We start from the raw sequence: 27138 nt of genomic DNA on the forward strand, positions 1-27138 counted from the left end.
GGGGGGGCGGTGGTCTCGGTGGATCTGATGGATCTGATGGTATCTCGGTAGAGCCATAGAGGTAGTCGGTTGTGGGGTTCGGTTACAGGGCGATAGCATGTCTTGATCCATATTGAATATACACATGAGATGCCTTGGGCATGCGATCAATCTTCAAAATCCTCCCACAGCTTCCTCCAGCTCTCCGTTATCAAGCCACTTCCCCCTCTTCCATCAGTAACAGCGTTATGCCCTTCCTCCCCACTATCAACACCACCCAACCCTAGTGAAGCCCTCAACCAAGCCGCATACGCCCTGAACCCAGCCCCATCCCGCACCCCAGGACGCTCACAGTACCGCAACAGCGCCCGATCCCTCGCATCAACAGTCGACCCCGTCGCAAAGAGCACTTTCGCCAGATCGACAGGACACAGATACGGCGGCTGCCGCGCATCCTCGGACAGCGACGCACTCCCCTGCATGATGCACGCGTAGTACACGCAGTGGTCGAGCCCGAAGCAGTGACCGAGCTCGTGGCTTACTGTCCGTGCGATGCGCCAGAGCCAAAGCGTGCTGGCATTTTCTGTATCCGGGCTTCTCGAACGTGGAGGAGGTTCGGAGTAGGCAGCGAGGGCGGCTTCGAGCGGTTTGTTGTTAGCCACAGAGGTGTGTGAGCGTGTTGATAGTTGTGAGGCCTTCTTCCTTTTCGGCAAAGGCCCCTCGTCCTTGCAGATAGCCTGTATGTATGAAAGACAATGAGCCGCAGGCCACGCATGCGCGCGTTCAACGTCCTGGACCGGGTCGAGAAGCGGGTTATACCGCGCCGTGGACACGACGGCCACGCGACTCCCGCCGTATGCGCGCCCACAGACGAAGGCGTCGTCCTCGTCTTCGAAGAGGTCGTGGTTGACGAGCATGCACAGGGCGTATGCATCCTTGGGGAGGACGCTAATTGCTACGTCCAGTAGGTCGTCGAGGTTGAGCTGGTGCGTGTATATCCCGTCTGGACTGGGCCGAGTGCGGATCCGGATGCATTCGCTGGCTGTAGAGAGGGCGATATACTGGTCTTTTGGCTTCTTCTGAATTCGTTCCCCTTTCCCTTTCCGTTTAGATGGTGGGAGTTCCTCTTGTTCTGTCCAGGGGGCGAACATCCAATTTGGAATCTCGAGTTTCTTCACGGGTAAACCGTGATAGAAGGCGCTGAGGTAGTCGATGACGTCCTGTGTTCGCGGGACGGCTATTGAGTCCGTGAGATCGCGGTCATTCTCCTGTGGCTTTGACGTAGCCCACTCCCCGACATACGCGATCCCCGGATCAACCTCCGGCGGCGAAACAACGTAAATCGTCCGCCGCCGTGCCGTAACTGGATTCCGCTCCCCCTCGTCATGCCACTCCTGGAAGTCCTGAGGCGGGTACTCCGGGTCCAGGGCTAGGTCGTCGCCCGGTAAGACTAATGGCGCAGGAAAAGTGTCCAGGTCTGTTCGTGATTGTGTTGGGTTCAGGGTTAGGTTAGAGCCGGGATTGGGGTTCTGTGAAACACGGCGTTGTTTGGGTGTGGGTTGTTCGAATTGCACTTGTGTGGCGTGGGGGGAGGGGTTGTAAGTTATTGTTCTGTGGGAACAGGTGCTTTGGGTGGCTGGGGGCATCTTTTGAAGAGGATGGAGGTGATGTGAGGTCTCTTCTCCTCTTTTCCTGGTTGTTTTGATATCCAGAAACGCGCGTGGTGAGATTGGTGCCTGGAGAAATATTTTTGCCTTATTCTTAGGGCATCGAAAATTGTCAGTTTTATTCAGACCATGGCGGAGGTCACCAAGCCTCCTTCGAACGGTGATTTTGATATCGGCAGCGGCCGACAGGGGTGATGGCTGCGCTGGGTATCATTTATTCAATAAAGGGGTCGGTCTTCCGTAAGGGGAGAGGGTGAGATTGAAATTGTGTTGCCGAATTTCGGGCAGGAGGGAGATTAAGTAGAAAATATTATTTGTTACAGTTTACATTCCCGTATTGATAAAGTACAGCTGATATACACTTGACGGGTAGCTAAATCGCACGCTTGTAAGCACACGGGTATCATAAGCGTATATATAATATGAGAAAAATAGCTGTACAAGCTGTACATGTACACAGTTCGAGCTGCATATCGGCTCTGACAGACGTGCAGGACGTAATGTTCGAGTGCCGGGTCTAGGTGCCGGTTTCAGAGGTATTTATAATACCTAGCCGGTTTCAACCTTTACGGTATTGCTCCTTTGGAGCATATGTCCATCGTAGTCCCTGGGGACATTGGCCTGTTTCAGGCGGGACTGGCCTGGAGCGGCGGAGAGAGAGATCAGGTCAGATTAGGCGAGAGTTAAGGTGGTCGCGAACTTGATGATTCGGAGGCAGGCCGTACGCGGTCTGATAAGCTCAGACTGTCCATGGAATTAGCCCACGGGTAATGCTGCCGGCGAGTAGTTGGCGCAGCCCGCGTTACATCACCCACGATGTGTGCCGGGTTGACGAAAGGCGGGTACTGTTCCTGCTCCGTCGTGCTTGATTCCCGGCGATGAGGCTGAATGATTTCCACTAGTTTCCGCAGGACACCGCATTCGAGCTTCAGTTTGATGCTGTACACGGCTGCCTTGATTGTTGTTTGGAGGTACCAGAGCCCGCGGTATTCCAGGACAAGCAGGGCGACGTCCATGCCGATGATGATCAAGTTAATCGCGAGAAGCTCGTAGAGGATGCGGTTGCGGCGCGTGTTCTTCTCCGGGCGCAGACGTAGCAGTTTTGCAGTTTCCCAGATATATATTGACGAGATAAGGATTTCTTGCGCGCAGAACCAGGCGACCTGCAGTCGCTCCATAATATTGTAGCCCATGACTACCGGGAGGGTGCGGACGTATACGGTGGAAAAAGTGAGTACTGTCGTAGGGATAAGGAGGATAACGGCGTCAATTATTATGAGCCATAAGACGAAGCGGAGGAGTTTGCGATTCTGAACGACGAGGTGGAGTCGGGAGTAGAGGACGACGGACTGGCCGGGGACCATGAAGTAGAAGCCGAGCGTGGAGATGGCGACCGCCAGCCACGTCGGCCCCAGAGCGAAGAATTCCAAGATGTACCCGATGGCATGTGGCATGACACCGAGCACACCAGACAGCAGCATGGTCCAGAAGTAGAGTCCGAGGTAGTGTTGAAAGGTGAAGAGGATGAGGATGATGAGTTCGACCACATTGTATAGCGCCAACGAGCTAAACACCACGACGACAATCTTCACCGGAACACTATCCCCCTTATAACCTCCAATGAGTCCATCGGGCGGTTGTGTAAGGTCGGTAGTCATGGCGACTCGACGAATTCGTCGGCTCGGGGCGGGTGAGGGGATTCGATTCGCAGGGCAGAGATGAATATCAATTGATCGCTCGCAGAGGTCGTCAACCGTTCGTGAGAGCCATTCAGAATCACGATCGAGCGGGAGACCGACGCTCCTGCTGCACCATTGGAAATTGTCAAGGGAGTTGGATGTTCAAGGGTTGGAGGCGAGCACGGCGCAGACCTGCCTTCATTTTTTTTTCCCCGACAGTGCTGGTCTGGACAGAATTGCTGACTGCTGACTGCTGAACCACCACCCCTGCGTGGCAAATGGATCAGGTCAACTTTGGGTCAGACTGCCTTTTTTGAGGTCGTCCCAGACTGGAGTCGCGGTGGCGACTCGGAGGACCGGGTGGAGAGCGTTCGTTTTAAATCCTCACCCCTTCCCCATGCGAGGGCAGGGGTGAGAGGGGAGGAGCTCCGACCTCGACCAAAGAGGGGTTCAGGAGAGAGAAGAGATTGAATGATGGCGTCAGGATTGCTGGAGCAGCGAATGGCTGGCTCCGGAGCGCGAGAAATGGGCTGAAACGGGGTCGCAGGCTCGCAGCGTCCTGATCGAAATCCTCGGAAATCCTCGACTAGTCGCTGGACTGCCTGGGGGGCTGATTATGTAACAAAGTTTGGGGAAGCGACGCTCGCCTGGAGTCGGCGTCGCTCATTGGCTGCACCCAACATGGAAGCTCGTCACGTGGTGCGCCACGAGGAGCAGCGGCCACACTTTGAGCAGAGTTTGACAGAGTTGGGACGCGGAAGAACGGGGAGTTACCGGCCATGCTCCCAGGTGCTAACCAGAATCAATTCGGAGGGGCCGTGCGGTCCTGCTGGGATGTCAATCCTCCGCTGGCCACATGTCAGAAGCAGTCGTCGACCTTCACCGAATCTTGTCCGGCCTCCAACGCCAATCGCGAGCAGGACTCGTCCAAATTCTCCTCTCGTCCGACCCCAGCGTCCGCGTGTCTGAGTCCGGAGACACATTCTTTCTTCCCCATGGCACCGACAAGACTTTCCCTTTCCGGGATTAATTCCCGAGCCAGTCCAACCGGCACCGGCATTGGCTATCCAGAGCTTCCTCGTGTGGGGACACTAATGGTGTGGAAACTGGGGAATCCTGGGCTCGCGAGGGGTGTCGGCACTTCACTCGACCAGGACGGCTTCGAGCACACTCTGGCCCAAGCCAAAGCTTGCTGAAGTGCATCGTCACCTCCCATCTCCTGGGCTTATTTGCAACTGCAGTGACGGCCCGAGGAGCGAGACTGGGTGACTGGAAAGCTCGAGGAGACCAAAGCTGACAGGGATGGAGGTGCACATTTGACCGGAGTTTGATGCACCCTCATGGCGCGATGGGGGGCCTCGGAAGGTGAGGCCCTGGAGGAGAGAAGAGCTGACAGAGATGGACCTTCCAACTCAAAATCTCACTCTCCGCCTGGAAATTAAATTAAATTCAAGACACGATGCCATTGACAGGCGAAGCTTAGCTTCGCTGAGCGCAGATCAATATTAACTGTTGCTTCTTGACTGACTTTGACTCGCCCAATTTCCACGCCAGAGAACGCGCCAGGGATATATCATCCACGTCCTGTGGCTGAGCCTGTCATCAAACTGGCTATTCCACCCGCCAACGAGGTTGCACCTTTCCAGTCAACCCTGCTCGCTCAATAACCTCCTGACTGCGCCGCTGGGCTTCTTGCACGATCTCCCGTTCGTCCATCGTCAGCAGCTCACCCCGTTCAACAACCATCTTCCCATCAACAACCACAACATCCACGTCCCTCCCCGTAGCTGTGTAGACTACCGCACTTACCGGATTAAACCACGGTTGCATTGCAATCCCCCTCGCATCGATCGCCACAAAATCGGCCTTCTTCCCCACCTCCAAACTGCCAATACTATCCTGCAGCCCCAGCGCCTTGGCCCCGTTGATAGTCGCCATCTCTAAGACCGATTCCGCGGGGACAGCCGTGGGATCATACGATATACTCTTGTGAATTATTGCAGCGAGCTTCATCTCCTGCAGTAGATCACAAGTGTTGTTGCAAGGGGCACCGTCGGTTCCGATTCCAACGTTCACACCGGCCTTTTGGAGATCGGGGACGCGGCAGATCCCGGACGCGAGTTTGGCGTTTGAGGTGGGACAGTGTGCGACATGTGTTCCGGATTTGGAGAGGAGGGCGATGTCGTTGTCGTCAAGATGGACCATGTGCACGAGGACGGTTGACGGCGAGAGCAACCCGACGGACGAACAGTATGTCATGGGCGTGTGATTGACCGAGGAGAAGAATGCTCTATCGGCCTTGACTTCGGCGCAGTGCATCGTTATGGGGATGTTCCTTTCGCGTGAGATTTGGGTCATCTCGCGGTATAAGTTGTCGGATACGCTACTCATGTCAGTTTGCTCCTCCGGCGACGAGATATGGGGACAGGCGAGAGAGCGTACCCTCCGGGCGTCCTGGCTCCGAACCACACACGTATTCGATCATTCGCCTTGCCATTCCACTTCTCCCACATCTTCACCGTCCCAAGCAATGATGTCTCGCGGTCCTCGACAAGCCCCGGATGCATCGCCCACGCTTCGTCTTTCGCATACGTCGCGATATCCATAACAATCTTCCCTAGACATCCGCGGATGCCACTCTCCTCAACGGCCCGACAAAGGCCGTCGAACCCGTACCGATCCGCAAACTACCTGGTCAGCCAGCCAATCCCGATCGAACGGGTCTGGGGAAGCGACGTACCATACTCTCCAAAAAGCACGTTGTCCCACTCTTCAACATCTCGGCAATACTCAGCCTCGCGGCCGCGTACCCATCTTCCGCCGTAAAGTTCCCCTGCAGCACCCAGATCCGCTCGCACAGCCACGAGACAAGCTCGAGGTCATCCGCTGTCCCGCGCAGGAGCGTCTGGGCCGTATGCATGTGCGTGGATATCAATCCGGGGAGTACGATCCGACCGGTCAGATCATATTCTTCTTCGTCGGGGAACTGGGACTTTAGGACCGCGGTCTTGTCGATTGCGGCGATTGTGTCGTTGAGGATGCGGAGGGCGCCGTTTGTGAGAATTCGGCGCGTGGGGTCGAGGGTTACTATTGTTGCGTTTGTGTAGAGCATTTTGCTCCCTGTCTATGACATCGAACTGCTTCTGAGAGTATCATTTGGGCGGACGTGATGAAGTTTTATCCATGGTCCATAGCCAAGCTTCGTTGGTCGGCGATCTCCGACCGATAAGAATGGCACATTGGTAATGTAATGGGATCAAAGTGAACCGCAAACCCCCATTATCTTGCGTTCAAGGCAATACTAGATTTCGTCGAACGCGATCTACATCCCGGCGCATGCCTGAGTGGTGGTGTTGGCGCTGCAGGGGCACCGAGAACCTACGAAGGAATACGTCATCCCACCCGCTCTGATCGAGAGCGTCATGGTATCGCGGAGGATTCGGCTATGACACGCTATGGTGGTCTGGCATGCTCAAAGTGAGAGTCTATAATGCACGTAGTCCAAGTCTATCGCTGCCTCACAGAGTCCCCCGCAACCACTCCGCGAGGGCGCCTTGAGCCATTGCCTGTCCGTAGGGCATGCTCGTCAACGGGATCTTCCTGTAAAAGTCCAGCGAATCTCCCATGCCAGTCCCGAAGCTGGTGTCTTGTAACTCTCCATCCTTGTCGACCTTCGCAACCACCGCGTGGATTGCCTTCTCCGCGATCGGCCTATATTCAGCACCAATGTAGCGCTTCCGGACGGCCTTGAGGATTCCCCAAGCGAACCCCGCGGTGGCGGATGACTCGACGTATGAGTCCTCATCCAGCAGTGTGCGCCAGTATCCGTCCTGCGTCTGCAGCCGTTTCAGCGCTTCCACCTGCGCAACAAGGGTATCGATCAGGTGAATCCGAATCGGATCCTCCGGCTGGAGATCCAGCAGCTCGATGAACTCCGGGATGACGATCGTGACCCAGCTATTCCCCCGCGCCCACCGCGCGTTTGCAAAGTTGTGACCCCCCTGCCCGTCGCTATTGAACTCCCACCCGTGGAACCACAGCCCCGTCTTCGGATCGAACAGATACTTGATGTGGATGAGGAACTGGCGCTTTGCCTCCGCGATGTACGCAGGCCTGTTGAGCAACTTCCCGATCTTCGCGAGCGGCATCACAGTCATCATGAGCGTGTCGTCCCACAGCTGCTGGTGGTGGTGGTTCTCCGTCAGATACGTGATGTGCGCCATCCCGCCAAACCGCGTGCGCGGGAGCTCGTGCATCGCCCACTCCGCCCAGCTGTCCAGCCAGGGGAGGTACGTGAGATTGCCGGTCTTCTCGTAGACGTAGGCGAGGGTGAGGAACACGGCCATCGTGTTGATGTTCTTCGTCGTCCCCTCGGCCAGCCGCGCAGTGAACCAGTCCTCGATGATCGCGAGGAGGTTCGCGTCCCCCGTCAGCTCGTAGTACTTCCAGATCCCGTACAGGCCGATTCCGTGCGTCCATTCCCACCCCGCCCAGGACTTTGTGTCGATGACGCGGCCATCCTCGAGACGGAGGAGGAATTTGCCCGTGGTGTCTTTGATGTTGATGAGGTTTGTGATGAGGCGGTCGATGGTCTCGCGCGCTTGGGCGGGTGTGAGCGACATTTCGAACTGGAGTTCAGAATTCTGAGGCCTCGAATTTCGCAGGACAGGAACAATTCCCAGTGGCGTCACTTTTCTATTTGCGACGTCGGGAGTCGCTGTCCCGCACTGAGAGTGTGTGATTCCCCGACCCCAAGCCCAGCGACGACCTGCGATACGTGGAAGATCCGCGCCTATTTCTCCGGGCGAGATGGGGACACCGTCGGGGCAGTATCCCCCGAGAAGACGGCTCAGGAAGGCTTGTGTCTTTTCATTGGAGACGGGAAACAAACGACAAGAGTGCTTGACTGCTTTTGACAACGATCCTCGGCCACTTCGGGCCAATATTGCTGGCTGGCCCCGGGTGGAGGAGGGGCCCCCAAGGCGGCAGACCCTGGGGACAAGCTGGGGAAGCTGTGCAAGGCGTTTGTTTGACTGGAAGGGAAATTATCCGTCTCGCGCGCCTGATGCATGGTTGACCCGATTCATTTAACGGCGCTGTCTCGCCATTCGTTGTGGTTTCGAGCCTTTTGCGAGGGACCGACATTGATAAAAGGTTGCTCCCTCCAGGCTGGATATATATTTTTTCCCATTCTTCTTTCTTTTTCTATCCCCACGCAAGTGCAGGTGGTAGACTTCCCCCCGGTCCATCCTGTCTTTTCAGCATGGCCGAGAAACTCGAGTCTGCGCCCGTGGCCGAGGGCCCTGCGGACGCGGCCCACCTCGAGCGGGCTCTGTCCGGCGCTGAAGGCATATCCAAGGACGCCGTCGATACCTCGCGTGTCGATAAAGAAGTCCAGCAATATGCCCAGGGCGAGGGCATTGAGCTCGACGAGGCAACCGACAAGCGCCTGCGCAGGATGATCGATCGCCGCGTCTTGGTGATTATGGTCTGCACGTACTTCCTGCAGGCCCTCGACAAGGGGACCATGTCGTTCGCATCGATCATGGGCATCCGCGAATACTCCGGTCTTGAAGACGGTCAAAAGGTGTGCGCAAAGATTCCAAGATTCCCGTACAGCTGGACGACGTGCTGACCTCGACAGTACTCCTGGCTCACCACCTGTATCTACATTGCCGTCCTGATTGTCGAGTACCCGACGAACTGGATCATCCAGCGTGTGCCGATCGCAAAGTACCTGTCGCTGAATATTACCCTCTGGGGAGCCATTCTGGCCCTGCATGCGGCGGCCCATAACTTCCCTTCGCTGGTTGCTGTCCGGACATTGCTCGGTATTTTCGAAGCAGTCTGCCAGCCGTCGTTTGTGCTCCTGTCCGGCATGTGGTATAAGCGAAAGGAACAGGCTGAGACTGTGACTTACTGGTATGTTACGTCCCTGGGGTTTTCATTCGCTTTTCTAAGTGTCCCAGGTACATGATGAACGGCGCTCAGCAGATCGTCGGTGGTCTTCTCGCCTACTGCTTCAGCTTGATCGGCAATAACCACAATGTCAAGTCATTCGACGCCCTCTTCCTTACCTATGGCTGCATCTCTGTCCTCTGGGGCCTCTTTGTTGGCTGGTGGATGCCCGACTCCCCCATGCGAGCAAAGTGCTTCAACGAAGAGGACAAACGCCTGATGGTCGAACGGGTCCGATCCAACCAGACGGGTCTGCAGAACAAGAAGTTCCGCGCATACCAAGTATGGGAGGCTGCCCGCGACCCCCAGATCTACTGTTACATGGCCATCCAGATCTTCACCACCCTGCCCACTAGTGGCCTCGGCGCGTTCGCGAATATCATCATTTCATCATTCAAGTTCTCGGTCCTCCAAACCCAGCTGCTGGCCATGGTGCTCGGTTTCTACATTATCATCGTGCTCCTGACCTCCGCCTACCTGGTGCGCAAGACCGGGCAGAACCTCTACGTCATGCTGGGCTTTATCATCCCGTAGGTCCCTAGAAAACCTTACATCCAAACCCAGAAAGCTAACGCACCCAAGATCCTACATCGGCACAATCGTCCTCATGACCGTCGACAACACAAACACAGGCACCAAAGTCGGCCTCCTAATCTCCTACTACATCACGCTCTCCTTCTGGTCCGCGCAAAATCTCGGCCTCTCTATGGTCTCGCGCAACATCGGCGGCGCAACCAAGAAATCCGTCTGCATCGCCGCGACCTTCGTCTCGTGGGCCGTCGGCAACGCCATCGGCCCGCAGGTGTTCCTGGACCGCGACGCGCCCAAGTACTTCATCGCCTTTGGCGTGCACCTCGGGTGCTACGTCTGTCTGACCATCGCGGTCATCTTCCTGCGGTGGTATCTGTCGTGGCAGAACCGGAAGAAGGACAGGATGCTTGCGGAGGCTGGGCTTGATCCGAACGAGCAGAATCTGGCGCATGCGTTTGAGGATCGGACGGATCAGGAGAATCTGTACTTTAGGTACATTTACTAAGCTTAAGGCTCTAAACTTCTAGGCTTTTGCTGCGGATTTGAGGCGGCGTGATGTATGTTAGCATAGTGCTGGATGAAATGATACCTCTGATTGATACCGTTCACGTTCTGTATTCTCCCTGTAGATGCCCGGGGTAACACCTAACCGGAGGAAGGAACAACAGTACCTAATTTGTATTAGACGAGTAAAGAACCCTGGAGTCTCCGGATCGTGCCGATCGACGATCTATCCCCACCCCCCCAGCCCAGGCCTGCTTTCATTCCCCATGACGCCATCTTACCCCCCCGGGCCCTACCTGCCTCTTCCCTGTTCCAGATGGTGGCCAACCGGACCGCGTAACCACAAAGACAGATAAAATATTGCATACGAAAGTAACATGATAGGCATGTTGTACTTATACCTTTTGATCCTCGATGGTAATAGATAGCATGCTGGGTATCTGTAGAACCGAGTCTGCTACAGCCTGGGGTTATCTCAGTCACGTGGCTGGACGAGAAAGGGAGGGATACAACAAACCCAGAAGGAGAACGTCTGTGCGACGGCAGAAGAGAAGTCAGTTAATAGCCTATCCTCTGTAATGAGCAGCCGACAGACAGCCGCGAGCCCGGTTTGTTTTCAGCCAACGGTGGGCGACGGAGGAGGGGGTGTCTTCACAGTCACAAGTGGTTCTTGAGGACCGCGTCGGATACGGTAATTGATCTACGGAGGGCTCCAGCTGTGGCTCGTGCCATGTGGACCAGTGAGGTCATTCAAAGGGTGATCGAGTTCTTGGTTTGGAGAGCTGGAGTGTTTTTTGAGTGATTCCTTTGAAATCGGGCCTATTGGGCCTGAATATATGCACATTGTTACTATGTACCTCCACCCCCCCCTTTTTCCGTGGACACTAGTAACAAGAATGAAACGGAACCTCTCCTCCCCTCATAACCTCCGATGCGTCCCCAGACAGACAGGCAGGCAGACTACATCCAGCAACCCCCCGACTCATCCAGCGAGCCGAGGAAAAGGCGACGAAAGAGCCATCAGCCGTTCTTCACTTAACCCTCGATGGTCATGGTAGCAGACCCGCTAGACTGGTACCCCTCAGTAGCAAGGATCATGTAGTCGTGGGTGCCGAGGGTCATGCCGGTTCCGGACCAGGCATCGAAGTGGTTCTGCACGGTGACGGTGCCGCCGATGCGGTGCTCCTGGCGCACGGACCAGTACTGGTCGAAGGTCTGGGTGCCGTCGATGCTGGGCGCGTTGACGCGGGTGGTCTTGAAGATGGTGTAGGTGCCGTCGTCGGACTCGACGGTGCCGAGCTGCTGGGCACCCGAGGACGGGTCGTACGTGCTGAAGGAGTCGACGATGTAGTACTCGATCAGCGGGTTGCGGGTCCAGCCGTAGACGGAGACGTAGCTGTTTCCGCTGGGGTTCCATTCGCCGCTGTAGGTGACAGTCCTGATCATATATTAGCATCAAGCTCATTGATGTCGTGTTCATGGGGACGTACTGTCCAGAACCGGGTTGCCAGCCCTTGCCAGCAACGAAGTTGCCGGCGCCATTCCACTCGACGCTGTAGCTGCCCGCGTCGCCGTTGGTGTAGGTGACCTGGCCGCCGCCGTCGGTCCAGAAGGAGTAGTAGTAGCCGCCGTTCTCACCGGTCTCGGACTGGGTGATCTGGCGCTTGTAGACCTCGAGCATGCCCTCGCTGTTGGTGCTGGGGAGGGCCAGCGCGGGGACGATGACCGCGGCGGAGGCGGCGAGGATGCGAGAGAAGATCATTTTCGCTGATTCCTTTTGTGCTTTTTGAGGTTTTCCTTTGTCCTGTGTTGGGTGGTGCAAGATGGATGGACGGTGTTTGGGACGAGGAAGGTATTTATGCCCTTTCTTCAAGCTTCTATTTAGCCAAATGTGTGGACTCGAGCGACAGCGGATGTTTCAACGCGTTTCACAGCAGTGGAAAGTCTGCACGAGCTGGACCTGCGTCGCGACGAGGTTGGGTGCGCTTCGGTGTTTCAAGAGGGCTGATCTCCGCTATGTTTTGGGCAATTCCAGCCACATTCTGAGCCTAGCCCGGCCATCCTCCTCCTCTTCTCGGGGAGATGATCGTGGGGAAGGACCAGGATCGAGGGTAATTGCTGCCCCAGATTTGATGAAGATCGTCGTCTTTTCTTTAGCCAGACTTTGTCAATTGTCGCGACATCACGGCTAAATCGGCCGTCATGCTCTGTGAAGAGTCGGTCCCCTGGATCACCTGGAATGCAGAACAACCATTTACGAGTATTTCCAGGGTAAAATCTGGCCAGGGCCACAAGGCTGCTGGGACTCGGAGCGATCTCCCGTTCGTCGGGGCATCGGATCGCCTTCCTCTGTGAAGCTATAGCCTGATTACGCTGGGTGTGGCTGCCGTGAAGAGACTCGGAGAGCTCGGAGGCATCTCTCTTGGTCAAGGGGTGTCGGGTGTCGCACGGTGGTCGAGGGATAAACTGGATTAGCCGGCTGGTTCTGGATGTTGTAGTCTCGAGACAGTTCAAAGAATGAAATGGGCTTGCTCAACAATGTGATTCTCAGGGTCAGAGGCATCCTGAGTGCATTCCCCGGATCAACAGCGCGTTGAAGGCTAAACTGTCACGCAATCCTGGATCCTAGCAAGACGCCCATCTCCCGCTGAGGGATCTTCAACTGAGGCGGCAGATGACGGTGCTGCGGCCGGCATTTGGCTGGTCTCGAACATTCGATCTGGGGAGCGCCGATCGACCAGAGGCGACAGGATGTGGAGAGAGATACAAGTTGGACTCAGTTATCGTGAAGAGGACCTGTATACAGTCTCCAGCTCTGTCGTCAACTTGACTTTGATGGCGGCGCCGTGGCTGGCTTGGCCGGCGTTAGCATCGTGAAGTGGCGTACACAAGGCTTCTACGAGGAGCTAAGAGAGGTCTCGCTCTGTGGGACTCTTTCTTGACGGTGAATTTAACAAGCTCTCTCGATGACATCCAATGGTGCACTCGGGCATTTCCTTTTCTCCCCGTCGAATCTTGGCCCGCGCCCCCTCCTGTGCGCTGCGGGCGGATGAAATCATGCTTGTCGGCTGATATTGCCATTGTACTTGCTCAACCTCTCGCTCTCGCAAGGAAGTTCGCCTCTGCTCGAATGACGAGCTTACACTCCCGCCAATACATATGGTGCTGGTCTACAGTATGGCAGGTCTACCCCGTCACCTCGAATGTGTAAACAGAATGCCATGTTGGGAGAGTCAATCGGGAAAAGGGCACATTCCACATCATATGACATTCTCTTCAACCACCCCGGATCTTGGTTCTCGCCTTGGCAGCCTGGAAGAATAGAAGAAACAGGCACAACCCCGGGGAACCTTGGAAGACTAGCTATGCAGTCTGGTGTGGGGTGGCCAGACTTTTAGCCACAATGCCTAGGTATCCCCCCTTCTGCAGCTCTGGTGGCCTCGCGTGTGACCCCCAGGGAACCACCGTCTCGAGCAGCTGCAGTCCAACTTCAGCCGGAGGGTCATTTGACGCATGAACGGTGATTTTCGTTCTTTCTTTCCTTCTGTTTGCTCTTCCCTTCCAAGGGTCTCGGGCTCTTGTCGGGGTTGAGCTACCTTCGCCGACTCATATATTGCGGTCGGATTTCGAGAGAGATTATGCTGACTTTACAGTCACTGTATCTGATAAATCTTGGGTTAATATTATCTTAGTGCTCCAGAGGATGTCGCGAGTTACAAGTTTTTCGGAGCCAACTGGCCGTGGAATACTGCAGGTGTTGTGCCGGGAGACTTAGGGTTGACAGCCGTGGGAAACAGGGCCGTTGTCACCAACTCCAGTCCAGGGCGGGCTTGACGAACTGTCTTCGGCAGGTTCGTCGGCGAAGTCGTGATGGAGCTGCTGGATGGTGCAATCCACCCTCGTCAGATGGCAAAAGAGAACGGTGACGCCATTTCATGAGTCAGGCTGCTGACCAACAAGTTTGGGATGCACGGAGTCGGGTTAACCCTTATCCAGACGATCGTTTCATCTTTGTTTCGGCTCCTATCTCCGTCAAGATAAGGAGCGTGTGGTGTTTGGGGTAGCTTCGCAGCTAGTGACTCGTGGAGCTGGAGCCAAGGGGAGAGCTTCCGAAAAGCGCTTCTTGAGGGAAGTACTTCAATTTATCTTATCGCCAGGAGATGAAGAGAGCTGTTTACCATACCAAAATCTTTGAATGGAGGCGTGGAGATGCACACTTCTTGGGCATTCTCTGGCGCGTCCTCATACAGTATGACGACATGGGCTTTTGGTGATTTCGCGTACAGACGAGGATTTAAGCAAGACATACTGTGTAGAAATCTGCCACGAGCTTAATTTGAATATGACATCTTGTGGTTTACAATCTCAAGTCCTCGTTCGGGAGCAGCTTTGATTGCGGTTGGAGTCCTCTGCCATGACTTCCAGATATATATTGCCCGCGGGGGACCGCGTGCCGCCGCAGGCGAGCTCTTATCAAGACTCCGATCGCTTTTCTCCAGCGACAGTTTCCGGAATTGGTCTCAGCGCCATGACATGACAAGACAGCTAAGCGAAGCCTTTTGGCGGCAGAACCAAGCGATGCCCAGACGCCACGATAACGAACAGTCCCCCTACCCCAACAACGAGAATCCTGCAGGGGAGAACGGGTGCCGACATCCGTCAATACGAGCAGGATGCGCAGCCGATTGGAGAGAGATAAACCAAGCTCAGGGGCCGCTGGGTCTCGCTCTTGATAACGCTGGGCATTTGAGCTTTCGCTCTTACATAAACGGGGGATTTGATGCTTATCTGCACTCCGTCAATATCAGAGTCGAGCCATGATGCGGGGGAAACTTTCCATTCAAGGGATTATGCAGTCGGAATGGCCCGACCTGCAGGTATACGAGGCTCGTATTGGCGTGAGGGGTGCATCCCGAGCTCGCACGAGGTTCCTATAAGTAGAGCAGGGCTCAATGGAGGGGATCAGAGAAGACCAAACGGAAATCCATCGAGATGCTTCGTCTGTTGACTGCCGCCGCGTTGGCCACCCTGGCTCTTGCAGCCAGCAGCAGCAACTCATCATGCAGCTTCCCTTCTCTTTATCACGCAAACCTCGAGGATCTCACGACAGGGCTCGAAGATGGCTGCTTCACCAGCGTCGACCTGGTGGATGCCTACCTCGCGCGCATCGACGAGGTCAACGACAAGTTGCACGCGGTGTACGAGAAGAACCCCGACGCCCTGGACATCGCCAAAACCCTTGACGATGAGCGCGCTGACGGGAAGATCCGGGGACCCCTGCACGGCATCCCGATCCTAGTCAAGGATAACATTGCCACCCATGATAAGATGAACAATACTGCGGGCTCATATGCTCTGTTGGGAGCCAAGGTGCCTCGGGATAGCCCTACTGTGGCTAAATTGAGGGCCGCAGGGGCTGTTATCCTGGGGAAGACGGCGCTGAGTGAATGGGCGCAGTATCGCTCGAATGTCAATGGGACGAACGGGTGGAGTGCGGTTGCCGGACAGGTGTATGGGCCGTACTATGAGCATGAGGATCCCTACGTAGGTTGCCCAACTTCCGAACTCAGGTCTGGAGAATTTGCTAACGAGCGTAGGGATCGTCCAGCGGCTCCGGTGTTGCATCCGGTCTGGGCCTCGCGTTTGCTGCGCTGGGCACGGAGACTCACGGGAGCATCGTCATGCCCTCGAACCGAGGGAACAGCGTCGGCATTAAGCCCTCCGTTGGCCTGACTTCCCGATACCTGGTGGTCCCCATCTCGCTGCATCAGGACACCGTCGGACCTATTGCCCACACCGTCCGCGATGCAGCGACAGTCCTGTCCGTGATTGCCGGAGTCGACGAGCACGACAACTACACCCAGGCCATCCCCAACGACGGCGTCCTCCCCGACTACATCGGCGCCACCAAGGGCTCGACCAACCTGACGGGCGTGCGTATCGGCGTCCCGCGCAACGGAATCTCACCACGGATTACCTTCGCCCCCGTCAACGAGAGCTACGTGCTCTCCGAGTTCGACAAGGCAATCGACGTCCTCCGCGACCTGGGAGCCGAGATCGTGGACCCAGCCAACTTCTCAACGGCAACGACCTCCGAGTTCATCTGGGAGCTTTCGTCTACTAAGATGAGCACGGAAAACGTCGTCATCGGCTCCGACTTCATCTCCGATCTCGCGGCATACTTCGCCGAGCTAACGGAGAACCCTAACGACCTGCACAGTGTCGAGGACCTGGTCGAATTCACGCGCTCCGAGCCCCGCGAGGACTGGCCGGACCGCGATATCGGCGGGTGGCTGGGTGCGCTCGAACTCGGGTTCAACTCGAGCGACGTGCGCGCCTTCGAAGCACGCGAGAAGCTCCTCGCTCTCGATAGGGACGGCGGCGTCACGGGGATCATCAACAAGCTCAACCTGTCCGCTGTGATCCTCCCGACGGACTATGCGCCGACCTGGGCTGCGTCCCCGGGACTGCCGGAGGTCACTGTGCCCATGGGCGCCTATCCGCCGGGTACACCGATCATCAAGAGCGCGAGGGAGCTGATTGCTGTGGCGCCGGGGATTCCCTTCGGTCTTACGTTCCTGGGGAAGAAGTGGTCGGAGGAGACGCTGATTCGGCTGGCGTATGCGTATGAGCAGGCAACGCACCACCGCGACAAGATTGAGCCTGGTGAGCGCGGGGTCTCGCCGACGACTGGGCTTGCGGATGTGGTCGGGTCGGCGCCGTCGGGCTCTGAGACGCCGGCTCCTGACGGGGCGATTGGATTGAGGCCAGCAATGCCTTTGCTTGGACTCGTGGGTGGGATGGTTTTGATGTTTTCTGCTCTTTAGTATCCTTCAGGAATGGCATGTGTGTTGATACATGCAGTCATGCAGTGCTCTGCGTCATACCTCCAATGGAGTAATCTTCTCTCATACTCTAAGGGCTTGGATACCCTCGTCACAGCCTCTGATTCACCTGTCAATCAACCCAACTCAATGATAATCCATGCTGGCACACATTCTGCGAAGGAATGGTATTCCACCCTCTCGAATAAAACGCCTCTACCACATACAGCTACGGCCATCCAGCGCGACGGAATGTTTCGATTATCAAGATGATCCAGATTAGGGTTCGGGTTGCCATCTGACTTTGTTGAGTGCCCCAGGCCTCGGCTGATTCGAATCCACACATGAATGGCTGTTCCAAGCTGCTCTTTACTCATTCAAGCTAGCTCGCCTCGGAGAAAACCAGCCCTGACTCCGGGGCCCCCGCCCCCAACACGGCCCGCCGAGGCTGTGTCGTTCAGCCTTGCGATTCGCGTGCCCGTGAAATGGGCCGCTGGCCAGGACGGAAAGACGATCCGCCGCCATTTGCTCTGGGGGAGGCTGAGAAACGAGCCAGCCTCTTGCGACCTGTGAATCTGGAGTCTGGACTCGGAGCCTCCACATCGCTCTGCAAACCTTTCACTTCTTCGGCTGACCCGACCCCCCTTGCCAGGGCGCCTTGGACTAAAACTTGGCGCATCCGCCCGACTAATAATCGCACGGCTACATGAATCGCCAGATCCCCCGAGCGGTTGCAAAATGTCTTTTGGCCTCCTGATTTTCCCCAGCGTGGAATTCCCTTCCCTTTCATGCTGTACCAGAAGTTACGACTCCGACGGGGCCTCCTGAGCTCGTCGCCGCTGCCCGCCAAACCAAGCACCCCCACCCGCAATCTCTTCCTCGCCTTTCTGGCCCTCTACTTGGTGCTTGTGTTCGTCGCCCGCTACAAATGCGCCCGTGACCCGACCTCCGCCTTCTTCCAGCCCGCAACGGGCTACGCGCCCGCATATTCCACCGTGCGCGCCGCACAGGCAGAGCAATATATCGCAGACGCGGACGCGGGCGTCGGCGAGGCCTGGCGGTGGAAGTCCTCCCCGGATCCGAGCATCTGCGTCGGGGTCGCCACCGTCGCGCGCAAAAATGTGCGCTACTTCAAGGGCATGGTTGGCTCCGTGCTGGAGGGGTTGAGCGAGCGCGAGCGCGCGGATATGCATCTGATTCTCTTCATCGCGCACACGGACCCCTCGCAGCATCCGGCATATGGGGAGTCCTGGGTCCATCGGGTTGCGGATCGGGTATTGCTGTATGATAACGAGTCTGTGGATATTGAGCATATTCGGAGCTTGGAGACGGATGAGGCGAGGCTTGCGGCGCGCGAGAAGGCGCTGTTCGATTATACGTATCTTCTGAAGGCTTGCGCTGCGGTGAATGCCTCGTACGTGGCTATGCTTGAAGACGACGTCCTGGCCATGGATGGATGGTACCATCGCACGCGGCAGGCGTTAGACTCCGCGGAGGAGCAGATGGGGACCAAGGAAGAAGACAAATGTAAGACTTCGAAGCCTCCTGTTGCATCCTATGTTAACAGTTTCCATCGTGCAGGGCTCTACCTCCGCCTCTTCTACACGGAGCAATTCCTCGGCTGGAACTCCGAAGAATGGCTCACATACCTCGTGTATTCCTCATTAGTCGCTGCCTCCATCGCCACCCTCCTCCTCAGCGCCCGCTATCTCCAGCCCAAACTTCGTCCGCTCCTCTCAGACGAAACACTCCTGCTCATTTGCGGCGTCTTCACGCCCCTCCTGATCGGCCTCTACTTCGCCAGCGGCCGCGTCACCATGCTCCCCATCCCGCCCGGGGTGAACGAAATGCCGAAATTCGGCTGCTGCTCGCAAGGGTTCGTGTTCCCGCGGTCGCGCACGGGCGATCTGATTGCGCTGTACGAGGAGAAGCGCGTCGGGTACGTGGATATGCTGACCGAGGCGTTTGCGAACGAGAATGGCGAGATCCGGTGGGCGGTTACCCCCAGTGTCTTGCAGCATGTTGGGCGGCTGAGCTCGAAGGAGGCGCTGAATCGGCCAGGGCAAGGGCAGAGTGTTGCGGCGGCGCTGTGGAATTTTGCGTTTGAGTTGAATGATGCGGATGTCTTAAGGAGGGAGCATGATATGTATAGAGATTTTGGGTAGGATTCTCATTGTGGTATCTACATAATATCCACATGAAGTGTATACCCCGTACCCCACAGTCTAAACACCAATGCAGACGTAGTAATCCAGCCACAGGTTGGTGCAGTCCTCGTCGACCTCCGAGTTCCACTCGCGGAACTCCTCAAATGTGATCCCGGCATCTGCACAGATCGAGGAGCAGCTGTCGCCGTCCTCAATCAGGTGGAACTCCGCGCAGTCCTCCGCAATCCCGGGCATCTGGGGCTGGGGTTCCGAGGGGTCCTCTGTTGGCTCGGGGGCATGCAACGTGGTGGCGGCGCCGGGGACGTGCACGCAGACGTAGTAATCCAGCCAGAGGTTCGAGCAGTCTGCGAATCTGTTGTTAGACAAGTCGTTGGACAATAGATTGGCATCTTCGGGAGGGTTACCGTCGTCAATCTCGCTGTTCCAGCTCATGAGTTGGTCCACAGTGATGCCGTTCTGCGCGGCGATGGTGTCGCACTGGTCGCCGGAGGAGACCTTGTGGAAGCCGTCACAGTCGTCTGCGATGCCGGGCATGGTGGGGGAGTTCGTGGGCGAGGGACCGGTGGGGGTCGGAGGCTCAGTGGAGGCGGTTGTGCGGGTGCTGGTAGTGGTAGTGAAAGTGGGAGCGGGAGTGGGAGTGGGAGTAGGAGTGGGAGTGTTTGACGTCGGCACCGTGGGTGTACTACTCGGATCATCGTTGACAGTGCCAATGACACAGTATGACTGGCCTGTGGCGAGATCAGGACAGGCGATCCCGGGATTGAGTTGCTGCAGAGTCTCAACGGAGATTCCCCAGTTGCTTGCGAAGCTCTGGCATGTCGCGCCTGCATCGGCAATGGTGGTATAGTCACACTCGACAGCACGACGGGATAGAGCCGTGGCCAGGCCGGGGACGAGAAGGTATGCGAGATGCATGATGTTGACTCCGGTACAAGAAATGACTGTAGTTGCGAACACTACCTGGTGTGCTACAATGGGGAAATCTTTGCGGGGTTTATATAGATTGAGCCCAGCCAGCAGGGGATGTCGAGAATGCCTCGCATCGCTGCCCCGAAGTCGAGCCCGGTGGTGCTCTTGATAGAGCCAGCGAAACTAGAGTCACAGGCAGCCAACAGAAGGATCTCCTGAACAGGGACATGCGCTGTGGACGGACCCTGGACATTCGGAAGCCCATCGATGCAGAAGACGGCGCAGGCTCCGTCCGCTGCCAAGCATAGCAGGAACAACCAGGCGCAGGAAGCTAATGAGTGTAACCTGCAGGCGCAACAATGTCGAGGAATCAGCCTGCCAAGCGACTTTCGCCCCTTTCAATCTCTCGTGCACTGGCACTACAAATCCTTCATCACCGAGCTCTTCTCCTCCGTCCACCATCTTCGCTCCTTGTCTGAACCCAGCATGCGCTTCGCCCTGTTGGCCCAGGTTGCCCTTGTCGGCGCTTCTGGCGTGCTGGAGGTAGACCTTGTCTTCCCGCGCAACGACACCTATGCGCCCACAGACTCGTTCCCCGTGGTCTTCGCCTTCCAGAATGCCGAATATGCACGGTTCCTCAACCCCCATGTCTCCTACAGAATCTGGAACTGGGCCACTCTCCCTGGTAACGATTCCGTGGGCTGGTCGCACGATCTGCGATGGACAAACTGGTCCAGCCATGAGCCCTTCTTTCTCCACAACTACCTCAGCGACTTCACCACCGAGGGCCACTACCGCGTGGACTGGAGCTTGACCTGGGAGAGCTGCGACGAAGACGCCTTTGCCAAAAACCTACTCCGTGATGACTTGTTGGTCCGCAACGAGTCCTCGCACTCAACCTCCTTTACCATCAAGGACTCCGGCCCCCAAGTGGATCTTGTTGCGGCAACGAGTGCGAACACATCCTGCCCCAGCGACGACGGCGGCATTGGCATCAAAATCACGGACCGCACGATGCACGTTCCAAGCCGGGTGAACTGGTCTGGTGGGGACTCTACCAACGACACTTGTGTTGTGGTCGACTCATCCGGCCCAACGCCAACCCCAGACCCCTGCCAGGTTACGATTACCTCGGCGGTGGCGGCGAGTATGGAAGCCTCTCTTAAGGCCCGTCTGTGCGACGAACTTCAGACTGTGGATCGGCCTGATGATTGCCCAAACGATGACAATAGCGCTCAGCGACTGGCTGTTTTGGGTGGATCCTGCGGGCTTGCAGTGTTAGGAGGGCTGGGGCTTCTTCTCGTGTGAACCTGCTGCTGCACTAATGCGTTCTCCTGTCTCTACCTCCCTGTACTGGATCCTTGATACTCCATGCACGGCCACCTGCCACCATTCGGATACTGCCTTGCCAAGGTCGTCAAGTAGATTAACACCCCAATATCAGATGTAGTTCTAGCCAAAGAGATGAGTCCTTCCAAGCCTCACTGGTTGGGGCTGTTCCTTAGCTCGAAGCGTATGCACCGTTTCATCCGCACCTAATTGGGACGTGCATGGCACTCGACCCGAGTATCACGTATCCAACATTTGGACTCCCGCGGCGAATTGTTCGGTTGGTCCTGGATTGCAGCCCTAGTAGATACTCCTGACTGGTTTTCCTGTCTCCTTCCCAATTCCTCCTAGCCTTGTAGGGCCTGTCCCGTCCCCCTCCCCGCGAAGGGAGGCATTGCGACCCTATCAAACCCCCAGCTGCTTGTAATATCCAGGGACGCAGCTCTTGGCATGGGCGGAAACGTTGAGGAAAGCATTGGCGTATTCTCTCGATGAACGGCCCCTCATTTATCCTTGCAAACCTCCGTATGACTGTTGGAGCATTGTTAATTCTCCTTCTCATACATCAGCCACCTGCAGACACTCGTCGCACCCAGAACCCCAGGCACTAGCCTGGCTTGGCCTGAGTGAGGCTATGATCCCATCTATCCATGGAGTAATCTCCGTTCACGGGGGTTGTATCGCTTCTAATTTCACCAACACAACACCAACACAGCCGCCAGAATCCTTGCAAGCGCAGGTGAGCTGAGGATGGGCCGATGCGACGTCCAGAGGAGCAAGGGCAGGGCGTGAAGCATAAAGAGCAGCTGCTGGTGCCCTGGTTTCAGGAAATGCATGCTTCAATCATTACTTCTTTTGTTATGCTGTCTCTATAAGGCATTGACCGAGAATGGTGTCTTTGTCAATGTTTCGCCCGGCTATAGCCGCGTTTGTTTCTCTCCTCTTGCTCCCTCCCGACGGCGTCGTCGCCACTCCGGGATTCAGAAAGTCCGCCAGTCCAGGCTATCGCAGCGCCGATGTTTGTCCAGAGCGATGCAGTGTCTCTGGCCCGAACCCAGCAAACTGGTCCGTGTATCCCAACTTCGACCAGATCAAGAAATGCAAACAGACCATGTTCTATGACTTCTCGCTCTACGACCCTGTCGATGACAAGGGCGTACATCACAAGATCCATGCCTGCTCCTCCTATGGCCCTGACTTCTCTCAACTGCCGGCTGCAGCCAAGAAGGCTGTCGCCGTTGAGACCAATGAGGTCGAGTTCGAGATGGGCTGGTGGCAGGAGGGCTTTGGGCTGGCGGCGTCCGGGTTGCGATCCCTTGTCAAGCAGCTCCGCGTGTATGCTAAGAGCGGACACGGGGATACAGATAGGCCGTTCACGCTCTATGGACGGTCTGGTCAGGCTACAATCGGTCTCTATGTCGGTCAGGGCTTACTGAGCCAGGGCCTCGGCGACTCTGCTCTGAAGACCTTCCAGGACAACCTCGGGACCCTCAACGTCTCGACGCCGACTTTGGCGATGCAGCTCTGCGACGATAGCTACGATAGCACCCATATCTTTGGCATCATCGCAACGAGCCGCGGAACCTTCGCTCCCGTCCAGGACGCCATCCAGTCCTGGGCCAACGCGAGCTGTCTGTCGTTCGAGGGTTCTGCCAAGTTCCCCGGCCAGGCCATGCTCACCACGCCGCTTATCCGCGCCAACCACACTGGGATGGGCAATTTAACATCTCTTGCGACAAGAAGGCTGCATCGGCGCGCCGAATGCAGCACCGTCCAGGTGGAAGCCGGCAACGGCTGTGAGGAACTCGCCGCAGCGTGTGGCATCACACCCGCCGAATTTACTGAGTACAACCCCGGCGATGACTTCTGCTCGACCCTCAAGCCCAAGCAGCATGTTTGCTGCTCCGAGGGAGACCTTCCGGATTTCAGCCCTAAGCCCAACGAGGATGGCTCCTGCTTCACTTACACCATCCAGGCGAATGATAATTGTGACAGTCTTGGCGCAGAGTACAGCCTGACTGAGGACAACCTCGAAGAATACAACACGAATACCTGGGGCTGGAACGGCTGTGGCCTTGTATTCAAGGATTCAGTGATATGCTTGAGTGAAGGCACCCCCCCTTTCCCCGCGCCTATTGCCAACGCGGTATGTGGCCCCCAGAAGCCAGGGTCTGAGCCTCCAACCGACGGCTCGGACATTTCGGAGATGAACCCCTGCCCGTTGAACGCGTGCTGCAACATCTGGGGCCAGTGTGGCATCACCAGGGACTTCTGTATCGATACCAATACCGGCGCCCCTGGAACTGCAGAGGAAGGGACGTACGGCTGCATTTCGAACTGCGGACTCGATGTCATCAAGGGAAGCGGAAGTGGCGGTATAAAGATTGGATACTACCAGGGTTACTGTTTGAGCCGCCAGTGTCTGTACCAAGATGCCTCGCAGATCGATACGTCTAAGTATACGCACCTCCACTTTGGCTTTGGCACCTTGACACCGGAGTTTGACGTTCTGACCGGGGATGCGTTGTCCACGTACCAATTTGGGGAATTCAAGCGCATCTCTGACGCAAAGAGGATCCTGTCCTTTGGTGGTTGGGACTTCTCCAATGGTCCGGACACGTATAAGATTTTCCGCAACGGTGTCACGCCCGAGAACCGGGTCACAATGGCCACAAAGATCGCTGACTTCATCAAGGAGCACGAGCTGGATGGGGTTGACATTGACTGGGAATACCCCGGTGCCCCTGATCTTCCGGAGGACGACCCTGGAACTGAGGAGGAAGGACCCAACTACCTCGAATTCCTTGTTGTTCTCAAGAACCTGCTTCCTGGGAAGTCGGTTTCAATCGCCGCGCCTTCATCCTACTGGTACCTGAAGCAGTTCCCCATTGATGAAATCAGCAAGGTCGTCGACTATATTGTCTATATGACCTACGATCTCCATGGTCAGTGGGATGCGGGCAACTCCAATGCCCAGGAGGGATGCGAGAACGGCAACTGCCTACGCAGCCAGGTCAACCTCACAGAAACCGAGCAGTCACTGGCGATGATCACGAAAGCTGGTGTTCCCGGAGAGAAGGTTGTTGTTGGCGTTACTAGCTACGGGCGCTCCTTCAAGATGGCCGACGCCGGCTGCTACGGCCCTGACTGCTTCTTCACCGGAGACCGGTACAATTCGAACGCGAAAAAGGGGAAATGCACCGGGACCGCAGGCTACATTGCAGATGCTGAGATTGCGGAGATCCTGAACGATCAGAGCAGAGTGGTCACGCACTTCCGCGACGACAGCAGCAATAGCGACATTCTCGTCTACGATGACGATGAATGGGTGGGATATATGGGTGCTGAGTTGAAAGAGAGCCGCACAGCGCTCTACTCGTCCTGGGGCCTGGGAGGCACCACTGACTGGGCCACCGACCTCCAGGAATATCACGATGTGCCTGAGCCGGCCGAGAACTGGGACTTGTTCATTTCGAAAGCGAACGCTGGCGAGGACCCCAAGAGCGACACGTCGCGGAATGGCAACTGGACCGACTTTACGTGCGAGCACCCGTACATCGTCTCTCCATTCGACCACACGGCCTCCGAAAATTGGAGAGAGTTGAACGCGCCCGCCGCTTGGGAGGACGTCGTTCGGATATGGGAAGATACTGACTCGGACCGCGGGCTGAAGTTCATCGAGTCGGTTACGAATACCCTCCAGGTAGGTCGGGGGGCCAACTGTGGGCAGTTAACGGCAGATAGTTGCGTCACGAAGGACTGCCCGGACGGCGCGAATGGTGACACGTCGGGCCCCGCGGCGGAGCTTATCTGGAACTCGTTGGTGCAGATCCATCTCATGCACAAGGACTATCACGATACACTGTTCGACGTCGCCGCGGTCGTCAGCACGCAGCTCGACGACATGGAGAACAAGTTTGCGCCGGTACCGCCAGAGGAGGACAACATGTGGCTCAATCTGCTGATTGACCTGATCGGCCTGGGGACCTTGGGGACTGCCGGCCCCTTCTTTAACAGCTTTCTCAAAAAGCTCCCTTACTTCGTCAACAAGCAGGAAACTGCACAAAACATCCAAGATACCACCATGGTTGTGGTCGCACAGGGTACAAACATCGCCAAGGATGTCTTGCCAAAAGACGATTCACCCTGGACGCCCGAGAAACAGGATGCCTTTTCAGCCTACATGGGGCAAACCATCGATGGCTGGGCCAATATTAGCTCCCTCGCCCTGGAGGAATTGTTCAGCGGAACCCCCGAGGCCATCAAGATTCTTGAGGAGACCATGGCCGACGGAAAGTTGAGCGAAGGGAGTTACGGCGGCACGCGCCCCGATGACGACGAAGTCGAAACGACGCTGGAGAACGATCTCCGCGCGAACATCCAGAAGTGCTTCTTCGGCTACTCCATCCCCGCCCTGTGGCGTGTGTCCAAAGCGTACTCCTTCATCATTGACGCAGGCCACGGGTGCGGCGAGAAGCAGCTCAGCGACTACCTCGAGGACAAAACCATGGACGCCACGGGAGCCTGTGTCGACGACAAACAGTACTACCTGGTGTACCCAGATGGGGACGCCTCCGTATGCGAATGCGAGCACATCACCGACGCCGGGCCGTGCCAGAACGTGTGCAGAGACAACAAATTCTCCGTGCCCCCCGGGCTTGACTCTCTCAAGGACGGGAGCTTCGGCGGCATCACAAAGGAAGACCTCATCAAGGGCTCCGTGCGCACCTGGATCCAAAACGGCCGCGAAAACGGCGCCGAGGCCGCGGACCCGACGAACGAAGGCACAATGTCCAATCTGATGGACGTGGACGTCACAACGCCCGGGTTCATGCGCATCCCCGTCTGCAGCCCCGAGCGAGCTTTCCAATCATGGGATACAGCCAAGGCGGGCTCCAGCGAGAATTACCCTTGCGATATTCCGCCGGGTAAGGATGAATGCGGCGACTCGACATTTGACAACGAGACAAGCGACGCCTCGCCCAACGTCGATGACTGCATGCAAATCATCAAGAATATCCGCGGCGACGCCTCGACGGACTGGACGACTCAGGTTGTCGGCAAGAACCAGCGCGAGATTGCGTCGCATGGGGGCTGTGCGTTTGGCGTGGAGGCCACCAAGGTCGACGGCAACGTCAACTTTGTTGTCGGCGGACAGGACGTCATTGATATCATTGAGGAGGCTGTGAGGCGGTTTGGTGGCGATGGGAAAGTCGGTGCGAAGGGCGACATGAGTTGCAATGGGAATATCAAGAAGCAGCCGGTCAAGTGGGGGATCTATTAGGTATATTAGCCTCATCATAATGTGGAAGCATCCTCTGTATACTGTACTTACTTCCTTGTTTGTGTTCGATTTCGAGAATAGTCAAATAAAGGCGTTTTCGTTGCTAGAGGAGGAAGACCGCATGTTGTTTTCTTAGGTGTTTTCGGGACAACAAGGCTGCCTGGGGTATGTACGGTTCTGGAAAGGAATGTGACCAAGCGAAGTATTCATTCTCTGAAGGTAAACAATTCAATGTTGACTCATCTCTTGCTATCGATGACCGGGTAAGAAGACGAAGAGTAGTGGAAAGATCCGATGGTGGAGGTG

General features: G+C 56.5%; 12 protein-coding genes across 12 annotated transcripts; 5 read left to right on the forward strand and 7 right to left on the reverse strand.

Annotated features, from left to right (window-relative positions):
- Window positions 1–88: 88 nt before the first annotated feature.
- On the reverse strand, window positions 89–1709 carry BJX67DRAFT_348450 (uncharacterized protein). The gene has a single exon (XM_071028653.1). It carries the CDS (start codon window positions 1623–1625, stop codon window positions 147–149), a length of 1479 nt encoding a protein of 492 aa, XP_070887966.1. The 5' UTR covers window positions 1626–1709; the 3' UTR covers window positions 89–146.
- A 233-nt stretch (window positions 1710–1942) lies between these two features.
- Window positions 1943–3704, reverse strand: BJX67DRAFT_31297 (uncharacterized protein). The gene has a single exon (XM_071027175.1). The coding sequence runs from the start codon at window positions 3302–3304 to the stop codon at window positions 2330–2332; it is 975 nt and encodes a 324-aa protein (XP_070887967.1). The 5' UTR covers window positions 3305–3704; the 3' UTR covers window positions 1943–2329.
- Window positions 3705–4779: 1075 nt separating this feature from the next.
- Window positions 4780–7086, reverse strand: BJX67DRAFT_348452 (amidohydrolase). Its single transcript, XM_071028654.1, has 3 exons — window positions 6066–7086; window positions 5768–6012; window positions 4780–5708 (listed from the first exon to the last, which is right to left on the reverse strand). Exons 1-3 carry the CDS (start codon window positions 6435–6437, stop codon window positions 4937–4939), a joined length of 1389 nt encoding a protein of 462 aa, XP_070887968.1. The 5' UTR covers window positions 6438–7086; the 3' UTR covers window positions 4780–4936.
- On the reverse strand, window positions 6844–7947 carry BJX67DRAFT_379479 (glycoside hydrolase family 88/105 protein; the record flags this gene model as incomplete). The annotated part of the gene is made up of 1 exon (XM_071032580.1): window positions 6844–7947. The coding sequence occupies one exon, from the start codon at window positions 7945–7947 to the stop codon at window positions 6844–6846; it is 1104 nt and encodes a 367-aa protein (XP_070887969.1).
- A 401-nt stretch (window positions 7948–8348) lies between these two features.
- Window positions 8349–10392, forward strand: BJX67DRAFT_348456 (putative 2-ketogluconate transporter). Its single transcript, XM_071028655.1, has 4 exons — window positions 8349–8912; window positions 8970–9247; window positions 9295–9813; window positions 9866–10392. The coding sequence occupies exons 1-4, from the start codon at window positions 8589–8591 to the stop codon at window positions 10317–10319; spliced, it is 1575 nt and encodes a 524-aa protein (XP_070887970.1). The 5' UTR covers window positions 8349–8588; the 3' UTR covers window positions 10320–10392.
- A 765-nt stretch (window positions 10393–11157) lies between these two features.
- Window positions 11158–12080, reverse strand: BJX67DRAFT_387100 (glycoside hydrolase family 11 protein; the record flags this gene model as incomplete). The annotated part of the gene is made up of 2 exons (XM_071034177.1): window positions 11158–11756; window positions 11809–12080. The coding sequence occupies 2 exons, from the start codon at window positions 12078–12080 to the stop codon at window positions 11354–11356; spliced, it is 675 nt and encodes a 224-aa protein (XP_070887971.1). The 3' UTR covers window positions 11158–11353.
- A 3230-nt stretch (window positions 12081–15310) lies between these two features.
- BJX67DRAFT_379482 (amidase signature enzyme) lies at window positions 15311–17145 on the forward strand (the record flags this gene model as incomplete). The annotated part of the gene is made up of 2 exons (XM_071032581.1): window positions 15311–15862; window positions 15916–17145. The coding sequence occupies 2 exons, from the start codon at window positions 15311–15313 to the stop codon at window positions 17143–17145; spliced, it is 1782 nt and encodes a 593-aa protein (XP_070887972.1).
- A 785-nt stretch (window positions 17146–17930) lies between these two features.
- On the forward strand, window positions 17931–19307 carry BJX67DRAFT_371001 (uncharacterized protein; the record flags this gene model as incomplete). Its single annotated transcript, XM_071031005.1, has 2 exons — window positions 17931–18669; window positions 18724–19307. The coding sequence occupies 2 exons, from the start codon at window positions 17931–17933 to the stop codon at window positions 19305–19307; spliced, it is 1323 nt and encodes a 440-aa protein (XP_070887973.1).
- Window position 19308: 1 nt separating this feature from the next.
- On the reverse strand, window positions 19309–20355 carry BJX67DRAFT_31337 (LysM peptidoglycan-binding domain-containing protein). Its single transcript, XM_071027184.1, has 2 exons — window positions 19715–20355; window positions 19309–19654 (listed from the first exon to the last, which is right to left on the reverse strand). Exons 1-2 carry the CDS (start codon window positions 20223–20225, stop codon window positions 19368–19370), a joined length of 798 nt encoding a protein of 265 aa, XP_070887974.1. The 5' UTR covers window positions 20226–20355; the 3' UTR covers window positions 19309–19367.
- A 1-nt stretch (window position 20356) lies between these two features.
- On the forward strand, window positions 20357–21636 carry BJX67DRAFT_31343 (uncharacterized protein). Its single transcript, XM_071027186.1, has one exon. The coding sequence runs from the start codon at window positions 20487–20489 to the stop codon at window positions 21525–21527; it is 1041 nt and encodes a 346-aa protein (XP_070887975.1). The 5' UTR covers window positions 20357–20486; the 3' UTR covers window positions 21528–21636.
- Window positions 21636–22273, reverse strand: BJX67DRAFT_31335 (uncharacterized protein). The gene has a single exon (XM_071027183.1). The coding sequence runs from the start codon at window positions 22108–22110 to the stop codon at window positions 21745–21747; it is 366 nt and encodes a 121-aa protein (XP_070887976.1). The 5' UTR covers window positions 22111–22273; the 3' UTR covers window positions 21636–21744.
- A 1-nt stretch (window position 22274) lies between these two features.
- Window positions 22275–26832, forward strand: BJX67DRAFT_387104 (uncharacterized protein; the record flags this gene model as incomplete). Its single annotated transcript, XM_071034178.1, has 1 exon — window positions 22275–26832. Exon 1 carries the CDS (start codon window positions 22438–22440, stop codon window positions 26830–26832), a length of 4395 nt encoding a protein of 1464 aa, XP_070887977.1. The 5' UTR covers window positions 22275–22437.
- Window positions 26833–27138: the final 306 nt, after the last annotated feature.

This window comes from Aspergillus lucknowensis (assembly GCF_044049455.1).
Source record: "Aspergillus lucknowensis strain CBS 449.75 chromosome Unknown BJX67scaffold_11, whole genome shotgun sequence".
Lineage (NCBI taxonomy): Eukaryota > Fungi > Ascomycota > Eurotiomycetes > Eurotiales > Aspergillaceae > Aspergillus > Aspergillus lucknowensis.